Source organism: Girardinichthys multiradiatus, chromosome 14, assembly GCF_021462225.1.
Source record: "Girardinichthys multiradiatus isolate DD_20200921_A chromosome 14, DD_fGirMul_XY1, whole genome shotgun sequence".
NCBI classification, from domain to species: domain Eukaryota; kingdom Metazoa; phylum Chordata; class Actinopteri; order Cyprinodontiformes; family Goodeidae; genus Girardinichthys; species Girardinichthys multiradiatus.
The window spans coordinates 43,953,953-43,965,910 of NC_061807.1; the positions used below are offsets into that span (position 1 = coordinate 43,953,953).

The following is an 11,958-nucleotide window of genomic DNA, read 5'->3' on the forward strand; positions in this document are numbered from 1 at the left end:
CTTTTTCTAATTGTCCATTTCCATATCTTGTATATTTCTAAATTATTTTTTACTCTTCATAGCATTTGCAGTGCACCTTCAACAAATCAAAAACCGGTGGTAATACTCCTGTATTGATTACATTTATAAGACTGCAGTGAAAAATGTAATCAATAACCTTTTGGACAATTGAATCTTAACATATTTTGTTTCAAACAGCCACCAATATTATGGTAAATAACATTTTGGACATTTGATTTTTAATGTTGTTAACTAACCATCACAATGGATAATTGAATGGAGTGATGGAGTGATGGACTGACATGACGGAGAGGAACGTTCATTGCCGCTCAAAAAGTGGCAAACGAACGGCAAATGAACGTGTTGATATCATGGCTCAGTTATCAAAGCCAAAAATAGCTCATTTAGCAACCCCTTTAAGGTCACATGTACCTTTAACTACCATTGATATGAATGTATGTATGCGCGCTGGCAATTTGTTATATACTCTTTGTGCTTAAACTACACATTGAAATAAAGTTTATTTTAACTTTAAAACACTAACCCAAACAAATAAACTAGCCTTAAGGCTTAAACGCCTGTTAGCACTTAATGGCCATTAGTGTTAGCTTAGCAGGTAGCCTGCTAGCACTTAAATACTTTAGCGTCACAAACAAGCAAAGCACGATGAAATAAACAATATTTTGACTATTATATATCCTAAACTAATATTTCTCTCCCCAGACACCACCTCTTATGTGAACTGTTCTGAAGAACAGGACAGGGGTCCAGGGGCAATGAGAAGCTGTGGTTGGTGTGAACAGAGGAGCCCGAACAACTGCTTAACTTTTGGTCAGTCTATGATCAACAAGTACACGAGCATCAGATTATACTCAATTTTGTCTCCAAGTTTTGAAGTAGCCCAGCTCAGCCAGGTCAGTATGTTCAGGTGCAATGTCTCTCCTTTTGCTGCTCTGGATGAGCCACAGGTAAAAGAGTGGATTCTGCTGCATGCAAGAATTTATAGTTCTGATTGATACAGGAAGTAAGTACATTAGATTTAAAATAGTATAAGGAGTATAACAGATAACAGTAACAGATGCTGCTTTTATTTTGAAGCACACAGTTCGTGCTTCCTCTGATGTTGCAGTACCTTGACTCAGGCATGTCTTTATGTAAGGAGGTGGATCACTCTTTTTGCGTGTTAGGCTAGTGTGAGGAACACTGAGCAAGGCAGTCAGTCAAGACCTGTCACCATGCAGTCAAGACCTGTCACCATGCAGAAAGTTGCTGTGTTGATCCTTGTTGCTTGTTGTGCTCTCACAGGTAAGGGGAAAAAGATCAAAAACATCTTTGAACAGCTAGTTAAAGATTGCAAATAGGTGTACGAGTAAAAGCAGAATGTACTGTCACTTTATTTAATACATGAAATATTTAGTTATTATATTCTGTATTGAACTGATGCTGGAGTATCATCACTGTGTTACAGAGTTTGATATGTCTGCTGTAAAAAATTATGCCGGAGCTGATTATAACAGACCTCGTTGTGACTTCCTGGATTGTTCAAAAACCACTCTTTCGCTTACAGTCACAGCTCCAAGTCACATGACTGCTGAGAGATGATGGCGGCTTGTTTCTGCATGAATTTTGTTCTTTTGCTAAAGCCTATAGTTGGAGTGAAAAAAGCACTGAAAAACATGGGCCATCTTGGGCCGTTTTCAAAATCTCCAATATTGACAGTTTTATTTTAATGATCAAATAATCCACTTAGGTCAAGCCTTGAACACATGCCTGAAGTCATCTTGCAGAAAAGTATTTACATTTTATATTTTGGCAATTGTGTTATTTAGAATTAGTTTAAATTTACTTTTCTGATATGCTTATGATCTTTGTTTATCTGCCTTGCTTAAAAATTGTATTGTAACAAGCTTTGAATGCTTCAGTTACCACATATAGATTCTTCCTTACAAAGCCCTGCTTTGAAAAAACATTGCTTGACCTAAATCTGCTGTCACACAATTCGATGCATTAAATATTTAAAGGAAATTTGGTTGCCAAGATAAATAAAACCAACCCACATGGAGTTTCTTCTTTTCATGTTTGCTGCATTTTGTTTTAGTTTTACAGTCTAAAAGAAAGGTTGCTTCCTTTTGCTGTCTGCTAGTAGCATCATACATCAGGCAGACACTCTGTGAGGCTGTTACTTGGGAAAACAGAAAAACAATATTTCAAAAGTACTACTTTAGCTCAGTGGTGGAAAAATAAATATTGAGACTCATTTTCCTCTGTCTTTTTCATTAAAGCACGGTCATTGGCAGAAGACACAATTAAATCCAAACCGTCTTCTTCTATGAGTTCTGCAGAAGCGTTTCAAGTTTCAACCTCTACTGCTGGACTCAATACTACAACGGCAACAACTAAACCCACGACTAAACCCACGACTAAACCCACAACTGCACCCACGACTAAACCCACGACTAAACCCACAACTGCACCCACGACTAAACCCACAACTAAACCCACGACTAAACCCACGACTAAACCCACAACTGCACCCACGACTAAACCCACAACTGCACCCACGACTAAACCCACAACTAAACCCACGACTAAACCCACGACTAAACCCACAACTGCACCCACGACTAAACCCACGACTAAACCCACGACTAAACCCACAACTAAACCCACGACTAAACCCACGACTAAACCCACGACTAAACCCACGACTAAACCCACGACTCCTAAACCCACAACAGCACCTACACCTACTCCACCTACCAATTTGACTGTAGGAAACTATAATCTGACGAACGGCAAAGAAATTTGCCTGAAGGCTCAGATGGCATTACAGATCAGACTGGAAACACAGAAGGTATGTTCCATCAGCTACCTGAAAGGTCTTGTTAACTACTTCAAGTCTTCAAATCCAGAAAAAGATATCTTATTATTCACATTTTTTCCTTTCTCAGGCCAATGGAACCTTCATTGTCCAACCATCTAAAACTAAAACTTTTGGTGGATGCATGGAAATCAAAGCTAACCTGACCATTTCCTTCGAACAGGGCTTCATTACCTTCCTCTTCAACAAGGTACTTTTTATTTCCATCGTACAGTTGTCCCCTTCAGTCATTGTCCATTACACTAGAATTTAGAATCTAGAATTTAAAATTAGAGTATTTTCTGTTTACCATGACCGGTAAAAAGGACATGTTTGGTTCTAAGGAAGTCAGTGGGTCCAGTCAATGTTTTTGAAAGAACCAATGTTCAATCTGCAAACGTTTGATGATGAAAAATCAACATTTTCATAGAAATTAGAATTAGAGAAAAAAGCTTCAAAAAAGGGAAGTACATTTGGCAAATTGCTTCTAAAAACAAACTTCCTTACCCAAATGGATCTCTGGGATTCTGTCAGTGGTTAAACGGATTCAGTCTGATAGATAGAAACATATAGTAATGATGATTCTATTTAACATGGAACCATAATTTGAATGAAAACATCATGTTCCAATAAAGTAGAATTTAATCAAGCAACTCAACTTGACACAGGAACTACCCCGTCTGATTCTGGTTCAGCTGATCTTATCATGAAATGATATTGTTTCAAGTTTCATCAGTGCAATTGGAGCACATTGTACCAGAGAATGCTTAGCAAACTGCATTTAACCTGCTTTCCTAAGTCTGCTTTTGCAACAGCATCCAGATGTGTAGCAAAATGAAACAGATCCAGACAGTGCCAATGGCCCTTAATCTGATATATTAATGCACCAAATAACAACTCAACACAATCCATGAGATAGATTTTTTTTTTGCCAGTTACGCCACAGCTTCTTTTATTTAAAGCAAAAACAGAGGACTGATTGTAACTTCTGGAAAAGGACTTCAATGAGCAAAAACTGGTAATCTGGTTATTATTTCCTTAACCGGCTCACAGTGTTGTCTAATAATCCTTAAACCCAGGGGTTGAATTGGGTCAGGGCTCTTCAAGATGCTTTAGTGGTTTGTTATCTGCTGCAGAGTTGATCAAGTTTAGATTCTTGAAAAGTAGTAAGATAGCCCTTTACTAAATCTAACCGCTAACTTCAGGTTCCTGTTTGTCAGACTCAACACAGAAAACGTATGAAGGCCTGTGGAAAAGGCAGTGGTAATAAAAGGACAGCGTCAGTGATCAAAATGATTTCTGAATTGATAACATCCAATTCATTAATGCCCTCTTATCTTAGCAAGCTGGCTATAGATGTTTTCTGAACAGTATTGGAATTCACAACAGAGACAAAACTAAACTCTTGCACTAAACCTGTGGGGTAGAAGCCTTAATATGGTGGCCTAAACAAAAAGAAAATTATTTTCTTCAATTTAAACAAATCTACCGAAACTTCCTTTAGTAGAAATGGTTAAAAAAAAGCTATTTTCTTTTAAAGGAGCATTAAGCTTTTGCTTAGTAGCTGGACTGAAGGCAAATATGGCTCTCAGGGTTAAAAAGGTTGCTGACCCCTGACCTTAATACAGACAGAATAAGTTGCAGTGATGAACTTTTTACGACACCCTGCTCTGTGTGTAAAACGCCCAGTGCTGTTACCTGGGCAACAGGCTGGTCCCTGGGGGATACAGCTTGTCAATCTGCAGAGCCGTGCAAATAGTTAAATAGACCTGAAAGGTTAAGATGGAATTCTTATCTGTTCCAGAAGCAGAGCTGAGCAGCTTCTGTTTCTAGATGAACCTAGACAGATCTTTATCCAGGTGGTCTGGTTAAAAGACACGGGAGCTTAAAATCTCAGGTGTTTAAAGTATTTACACTTTATATCTTTGAGATAGAAAGCAAATAAAAACTGCTGTATAAAATAATTGAAATTATATAAAGAAATAAGAACAAAATAAAAGGTGCGTACAATATCAGGAAAAAGGTTCTGGAGCTAATTTCTTAATGCTTGCCTTCTATGCATCAGGTAGTCTTTGAAACACCTTCAGAAAGCCTGGAAAACTACTTATTAGGACTGCATCAAAGTTTGATTTTTAGCTTTAATTAGCAACTCCAGATTATTATTATCTGAAATTCATGTGAAAAAGAAACAGGAAAAACCGTTGCTGTGTTGCTGAAGTATTATGCGTACAGAGCTGGACAAACAGTGGAGCATTGAAATAATCAACATGATAAATACTATTTAAAGGGATGTTTGGTACTTTCTTGGCACTTGCCTACTCTGTCAGAGGAACAGAGTAGGCAAATATAGCAGCTAACGGGGAAAGTTTAGATGACTCATGTTCTCCCTGTCTGACAATCGAAATAGAGTCGATCACCATTCAAGGCAAGTCCTTGCCTTATTATTCTGCATTTGCATTTAACACAAATTGCTTGCAGTTAACTAGCAAGCCAAGTAGAGATTTCCCAAACTGAGTGCATTCTGAATGTGTTTCACATGACCCTCAGTCACTTCCCATTAACAGTTGGAATAAAGTATTTTAGTACATAGGCAGCTGTAAATTAACTGTGAACCAGAATCATACGTCACAATAATTTTGCATTTGCTTTTGGGGATTCCTTTTATTTTATCTGATTCACACCTTCAGAGTTTGACAGTTGTTGAGATATGTTGTACATTTTCTGGTGAAAACTTTACAACTTCCACAAGTTTTTCTACAGGAAGGAGAGCCTTGTGATTTTAATATAAATGCTGTATAAACAGAGATGTCCATTAGAATCATACTATTTATAGCATTCATTAATATTCTAGCTAAATTTCAGTGAAGTCTGTTATAAGTGCAAATGAATAACAAGTTGTCATGTTTTCTTTTATTCCCTCAGAATGTTGCTAATAATACCGTCTATGTTGATAGTGTTTCATTCAATCTTAACTACCCCTTCACAAAGACAGGTGAGTTAAAGACACTCCATCCTGCTGATTAGATATTGGACTCTTCATATTTGATCATTGCATATGCAATAAGATAAAAAAAAACTTATTGGATTTCTTCCTTGTTTGTGCGTCTCTCAGCATGTGATGTCAGTAACAATCAAGCCTTTTTCTGTCCAGTGTAGTCCAACAAGTTTGCTTTAACATGTGATCTCATCTAATCACCACTTTCTTTTGTGAGAAACAATACAGTCTCCTACAAGCACCTGATAATTACCTTGTCATACTGTTTCAGGAACTCAAAGGTACATTGCCAACAATGCGTCGCTGCATCTGTTTGCTGCAAAGATTGGACACTCCTACTCCTGCAGGGAAGAGTCTATCTACATGGGATCTGGACTGTACCTAGATGTCAATAAGGACAGAATGCAAGCCTTCAATATTACTAACAAAGACTTTGGCTATCGTAAGTGTTCCTGAGAGAAAGAAAATACAAAAGACATTAGCTTCAAAACACGAGCAATAATATTTTTGCGAGACACTTCTTCCTGTTTGAATAAAAAAACAACAATTTAGAGCAATAATATACCTGCTAATGTACATGAAAGTATATAAAGGTGAAGCCTGGCTCCAATACATTTGTATAATTAACTGCTCAGTTTGCTTTGCTTCTTGCAACGCTTTGCTTGCTCTGACAGTACGTTTGCACAGAGGTCCTTGTGATCTGCAACAGTTTGGTGAGAATGCTGTGTCTCAAGAAAAGCAGGTTTAACTAGAATCTAAATGCACCAGCAACAAAAATCCTTAACAACATGAGTTGAACTTAACACTATCTGTGCACACATGGAAAGAAAGAATACTTGTTTTTACAGAATAGCTCTGTTTTTTAGGGGTCTTACTGAAAGTTATGAGCAGTCAGTATCTTACCTGCAAAAAGTAACTTTGTGATTGTCTTCATTCTTGATAAACCCATGCAATTGCTGAGGATTTGTGAGAATTGGGTCAAGACCAACTGATTTCTGCCAAAACAGCGATCTTTAAATACCACAGCAGGTCGTGTCGGTGCTATTTTTTTGATTTTCCTCTTCAGGACTTTTCCTTCCAGTTCCTCTGACATGTTATGCTTAAAACATTCAGTTTTCATATTAGTCATTGTTGTCAACCACCAACCAACATCCACAGATGTATTTGTCAGTAACCATCCAATGCAACTTTGACAGCAGTAGAAAACATGATTTGCATGAGTTGCCAATATTTATAGCTCAGAGGAGGTTTAACATGCTTTAGGCTTGCTCCACTCAGGCAAGTTGCTAGCATTAGCCTTTGGCTAAAAGCTATATTTATACTAAGTGAAGACTCTTTGAGTGTTACCTAATACAGGGAGCTAGAATGATAATCCAGGCTGGAAATTTGATAACATTCTAGGCCACCACCTAGACTGAGTGAAGTTGAGTGCACTATGAAAATAAATGTGACTGATATTTCAATAATCTGTGCTCCAATCACATAAACAAAAAATATGTTCACTTGCATTATGCTATGATTCAGCCTTTTTTAAACTCACTACGAATATGACATTCAATCATAGTATCATACAACACATGAGAGGTAGACAGGTGGAGCACTGCAGATGTGTTGGTTTATTCTCTGTAACATTAAACAAATTTTAACATCAGAATCAGAATCAGAAAAGCTTTATTGCCAAGTACGTTTTTGGACATACAAGGAATTTGTTTTGGCGTAGTCGGTGCAATACAGTACAAATTAAACAGTATAAACATATCTACAATATAATATAAATATATGTGCACAGTTTTAAGTGAGTGAGAGTAAATATAGAGCAGTATAAGATGCAAGAGCAATACAACAGTGCAGGTGATCATTGTGCAAGTATGGCAGTGCTAGTAAACAACATTTAATGTTAAACCTCTATACAGTTGCCATAGTTGACAGGCAGGTTTTCTAAGTTGTATGCAGCTTCATGGCGGCATCCTCTGTAGCTAAGCCCACATTTACTAATAACATTTACAATATCAATAACACAAGACCTGCCTTCTCTTTCTGACCTGGTCTCGCTGAACTGACTTCTGCTTGTCACATAACAGAGTATGGATGTCTAAATTGCAGCGTCTGAGGAAAAAAAAAAGATTCTGTGCTTTCTCTTTGACCAGTTCCTTTCTCATGCTCTTGAATTTGCTGATAGACATCTTTCCAACCATGCATGCCTTCTTTGCTTTGCAAATGCAAGGTATACTGAACAGAACAGGAAGTGTTTCATATGTCAGCCATTTTCTGTATGAGTTGGATACATTGGGAATAATTTTTTGGCTTGTCTGATATGAGTGGCATTGAAAACATAAATCCAAATGGAGTTAATTTCTCCATCTTATCTTAAATCCTGGAGGTGAGGGTAGGCAAAATGATCAAATTGCTTGTCATGACTTTTGCTGTTCTTTTCTTTCCCTGTGTCTCTCTTATTCTCACTGAGTACTTCTGGCTGCTCTGCGAAATGAGATTAACATTGGACATAATCTATATTTATAAAGTTTATTGTATGTAGATCATCAAAGGTGAAGCAAAAAATATTCTAAAAGCATAGCCTGCATATGTGTTTTGTGCTCTTAAATTGTATTTGAAGGTTTCTGCTCTGACTCCTACTGCTGATGTCCACCACCTAAACATAATGTTTTTACATTTTAAATTTATATTACTAAGTTTGTTTTGGCCCCCTCTTCACCACTAGTGTTTATGTCTGACCTGCTCCCTTAGGAACAAATATTAATTTACAGCACTTTGCTGGATTAGTAGCAATGTTTTTCTTTTTCTGTTTTATCCTCTCTGTGCTCCATTTCTTCTCTATGGCTGTCCCTTTTGCTCCATTTTACAGCCTATAGGGAGCTGTCCAGTAACCTGGTGAATGAGGGGGTGTTGCTACTGCTCACAGTGCTCAGTCTGTGGGAGTGTCAGTGAGACAGATACCAGAGTGGGCCACATGAACGGCATGGATTGTTTATTTAAAAAAACTAGCGTGACCCAGACCGAGTTTTTGGTGCTGCCCCTCAGCAGTCTGAGACTTTTTCTTGGACTTTACATGTTAAAATTCACCAACACATTATGGGAGGAAAATGTTAACCTTCAAATGGGACAATGATTTAGATGTTGATTTGGCTTTTTAATTTTAACTCCTAAGATAAATTGCAGTGTTAAAGTTTTTATTTAAAATTACTAAGTTTTTGTGCTTTTTGTGTGTCGTGCAGCTGACCCTTGTCCAGCGGACCAGCCTGATTACCGCATTGCCATTGCGGTGGGAGTGACTCTTCTGGTGCTCATTATTATCGTGCTGATAGTGTACCTGCTGGGCCGCAGAAGAAGGGCAGCTGGCTATCAGTCGCTCTAAAGGAGGGACCGGCTATAGGTCTAAAAGAAGTGACCTTCTGTAACAGGGAGTTCTGGTAAAAAGGCTCTTCCACTCAGGCACCTGCTGCCACCTTTTACATACCCCATCTGTTACATTTTTTTGGATTTATTGCTGTTAATAATGTTTGAATCAGAGATACACATTGTAACTTTAAACACAGAGAAAAAAATACTTGCACAGTACATTAGCAAAATACATTTATACATAAAACTACACATTACACAAGTTTCACCCCAAACTTCATCAAAATGAAAATACACACATCACTGGCAAACTAAATTCTCTGTAAACTGACATTATCATGAAAACTGATTAGGATGTCTTGGTAAAATCTTTCATTATTGATTTGTTATGTAAAAAAAGACAGGGTAATAAAGAAATGGTAACATTAACACCTTTCTTTTAGTGTCCCTAGCACTATACTTTCACTATTTAGTGAGACAATTAGGCCTCAGATTTTAACCTGTGTTCTTTGAAATTTACAATCAGGTTCCATCTGAAAATTCTTGATAGATTTAACTGTCTTTGTAAATCTGTTGTTTTTTTTTAAGTAACATCCTGTTTGTAATCATCTCTTAAACATGAGATTAGTGGCTTATTTTATATGAGTGAAACAATAATCAACACAAAGGAAAAACTGAAAGGGATTATTTTGGTAATAATTGCAATGATTGCTGTTCAGCTGTCTTTCTTAGACTAGATTTTATTCTGTCCTTTCATTAAATATTAAAAAGAACATACACTGCTTTTTGGAAATCATAAATTATAAAGTGAAAAAATATGAAGTTTTGAGGATGACTTGAAGTTAGTGATTGAGACCACACTTAGACGATATTACATGTTGTAACAAAATCCTTTACCAAATTCCTGGTAACAGCAACCAGTGTTACCCCCACGACCAACACAGGCGCAAGAAGTCTGGGACAGTTTGGATTTTATTTAAACAAACACTATCAAGCAGTCAGTCAAGTCATCCAGTTACAAGAAATATGATTTTGTACAATTTCAGTTCTAGTAGCATCCTTGTTGTATTTTCTAAGTGTGGTTTACTGGTTTAACAGTGCAAATATTAAGATTTTGTAAACTTAATTTAACTGATTGGACTTTCACCTGTTCAAAAGAGAAAATGCAGCTTTTGCAGTGTTTCTTTAGAGCAAATGTTTCATTGGCATATGATTTTCTTAAGTTGTGTGTTTGCCCCAGAATGGCAATTTAACATATATTAGCTTTAGTTTATTGTTTTTTGTTCTTGTTTTTTTTTTTCTTGGTAGGCTGTCCCTTTTTCTAGCCACAGATACATTTAAGTTGTGCTCTAGAGATGAAACTTTTTAATGCAGAAACATAGTAAATTAATGACCACAACAGGACAGATTACTCTGTAGAAAATCCTAGGGATTGATGTGGCATATTATCTTCATCAGTTGATGTATCAGTAGGCTTTCTACTTGTATAAGATTAAATGAAAAAGATTCTAAGTGCATTAGTAAAAACCTACCAAGAGAGTCTAAAGGGAATTTCTTGTAAGGGATCATTCCAGTTGTCATTAAAAAAGGGAAAAATAAACAAAAGAAAAACTGAATGAAGAGCATTCATAATATCCAGTCTAACTTTTTCTGCCTTTATCCAAATGAATGGGTTACTCTGGTGAGATTCAGCAAAGTTTCTTGTGTAGGGAGGAGCGGTCTCCTAAAATATGTTTGATGAAACTAAACCATGCTGTATGGTCAGATTTGCTGAGAGAATTTGAATTGTTTTAAATGAAACATAAATCTTGCATGCTGTATTGTAAAAGTCTTGATATTGCACTGTTAATACATTGAAAGTCCTGACGTTGTTGCACTGTGGTGGATTTACACTAATGTAAAATACAGCAGTAGGCAAAAAAGGGACATTTTTGTTTTGATCATTTATTTGCTGCATATGAACTGTTTTGCCAATTGCTTTCTTCATTTGCCAATAAAACTATATTTCTAATATGTTTGTATTTATTGTGGGACATTTTGTGGGAGTTGGTAGCACTGGTAGCACTGCTGTCTTGCAGCACGAAGGTCCTGGGTTTGCCTCCCGGCCGGGGATCTTCCTGCATGGGATTTGCATGCAGGAAGTTTGCATTTCTCCAAACCTGATCACAACAACACCCCAACATATAAACATGAACGTAATAAAATTATTCTACTTACATTTTAACCCTAAATTTATTATTAAAGTACTATTTAGACAAAATAAGGTTTAACAGCAAAATAAACACTATATATAAACTTACTTAACTTGGCTCCCACAAAACTGATTGAAGTGCTTTATTCTGAGCTGTTTGATTTGCTGTGCAAGTGTGCTGAATCACGCAGTGTGGATGCGATCAGCAAGGTGCGTGTGGTTTTTTTCCAGCTGATCCTAAATCAGCCAGGAGTTAGATGTTGGACTTTTAAAGTTTTCCATTCAAAGCAGTTGCGGTGTGGACCTCGTGGGCTGACCACTCCTTTGTCCCAGTTTTATTACTGGAGTTTTTCCACTGAGTTCCCGCCTCAGAGTTTTATGACCCTTTTTCGAGATTTGGCGCAATCAACTGCTAGTGGCTAAGAGCACAGCCCACCATCTACCAGCTGATCGCCACAATCGAGACATCAGCACACCAGGAGGGCTTCTCTTTCTAAGTTTACCCAAATTGCACATTTTGTCCATAAAACGGCTGGTTTGATCTTCATAGACACT

At 37.2% G+C, this 11,958-nt stretch overlaps 1 protein-coding gene across 2 annotated transcripts; it reads left to right on the top strand.

Moving 5' to 3' along the window:
* The first annotated feature begins 1,147 nt into the window (after positions 1-1,147).
* On the top strand, positions 1,148-11,223 carry LOC124880961 (macrosialin-like). Of its 2 annotated transcripts, XM_047386433.1 has the most exons (7): positions 1,148-1,305; positions 2,283-2,392; positions 2,489-2,854; positions 2,952-3,071; positions 5,783-5,852; positions 6,127-6,297; positions 9,089-11,223. In XM_047386433.1, the coding sequence occupies exons 1-7, from the start codon at positions 1,236-1,238 to the stop codon at positions 9,226-9,228; spliced, it is 1,047 nt and encodes a 348-aa protein (XP_047242389.1). In that variant the 5' UTR covers positions 1,148-1,235; the 3' UTR covers positions 9,229-11,223. The 2 variants fall into 2 exon arrangements, with proteins under 2 accessions (XP_047242389.1, XP_047242388.1); XM_047386432.1 differs by having other exon boundaries at positions 2,283-2,854.
* The last annotated feature ends 735 nt before the right edge of the window (positions 11,224-11,958 follow it).

What these genes read in the sequence shown, in the direction of transcription:
- LOC124880961 (XM_047386432.1), top strand. Translation starts at nt 1,236, where the DNA reads ATGCAGTCAAGACCTGTCACCATGCAGAAAGTTGCTGTGTTGATCCTT. An exon ending in TCAGACTGGAAACACAGAAG is followed by an intron (nt 2,855 to 2,951) that starts GTATGTTCCATC and finishes TTCCTTTCTCAG; the next exon opens with GCCAATGGAACCTTCATTGT. An exon ending in TAACAAAGACTTTGGCTATC is followed by an intron (nt 6,298 to 9,088) that starts GTAAGTGTTCCT and finishes TGTGTCGTGCAG; the next exon opens with CTGACCCTTGTCCAGCGGAC.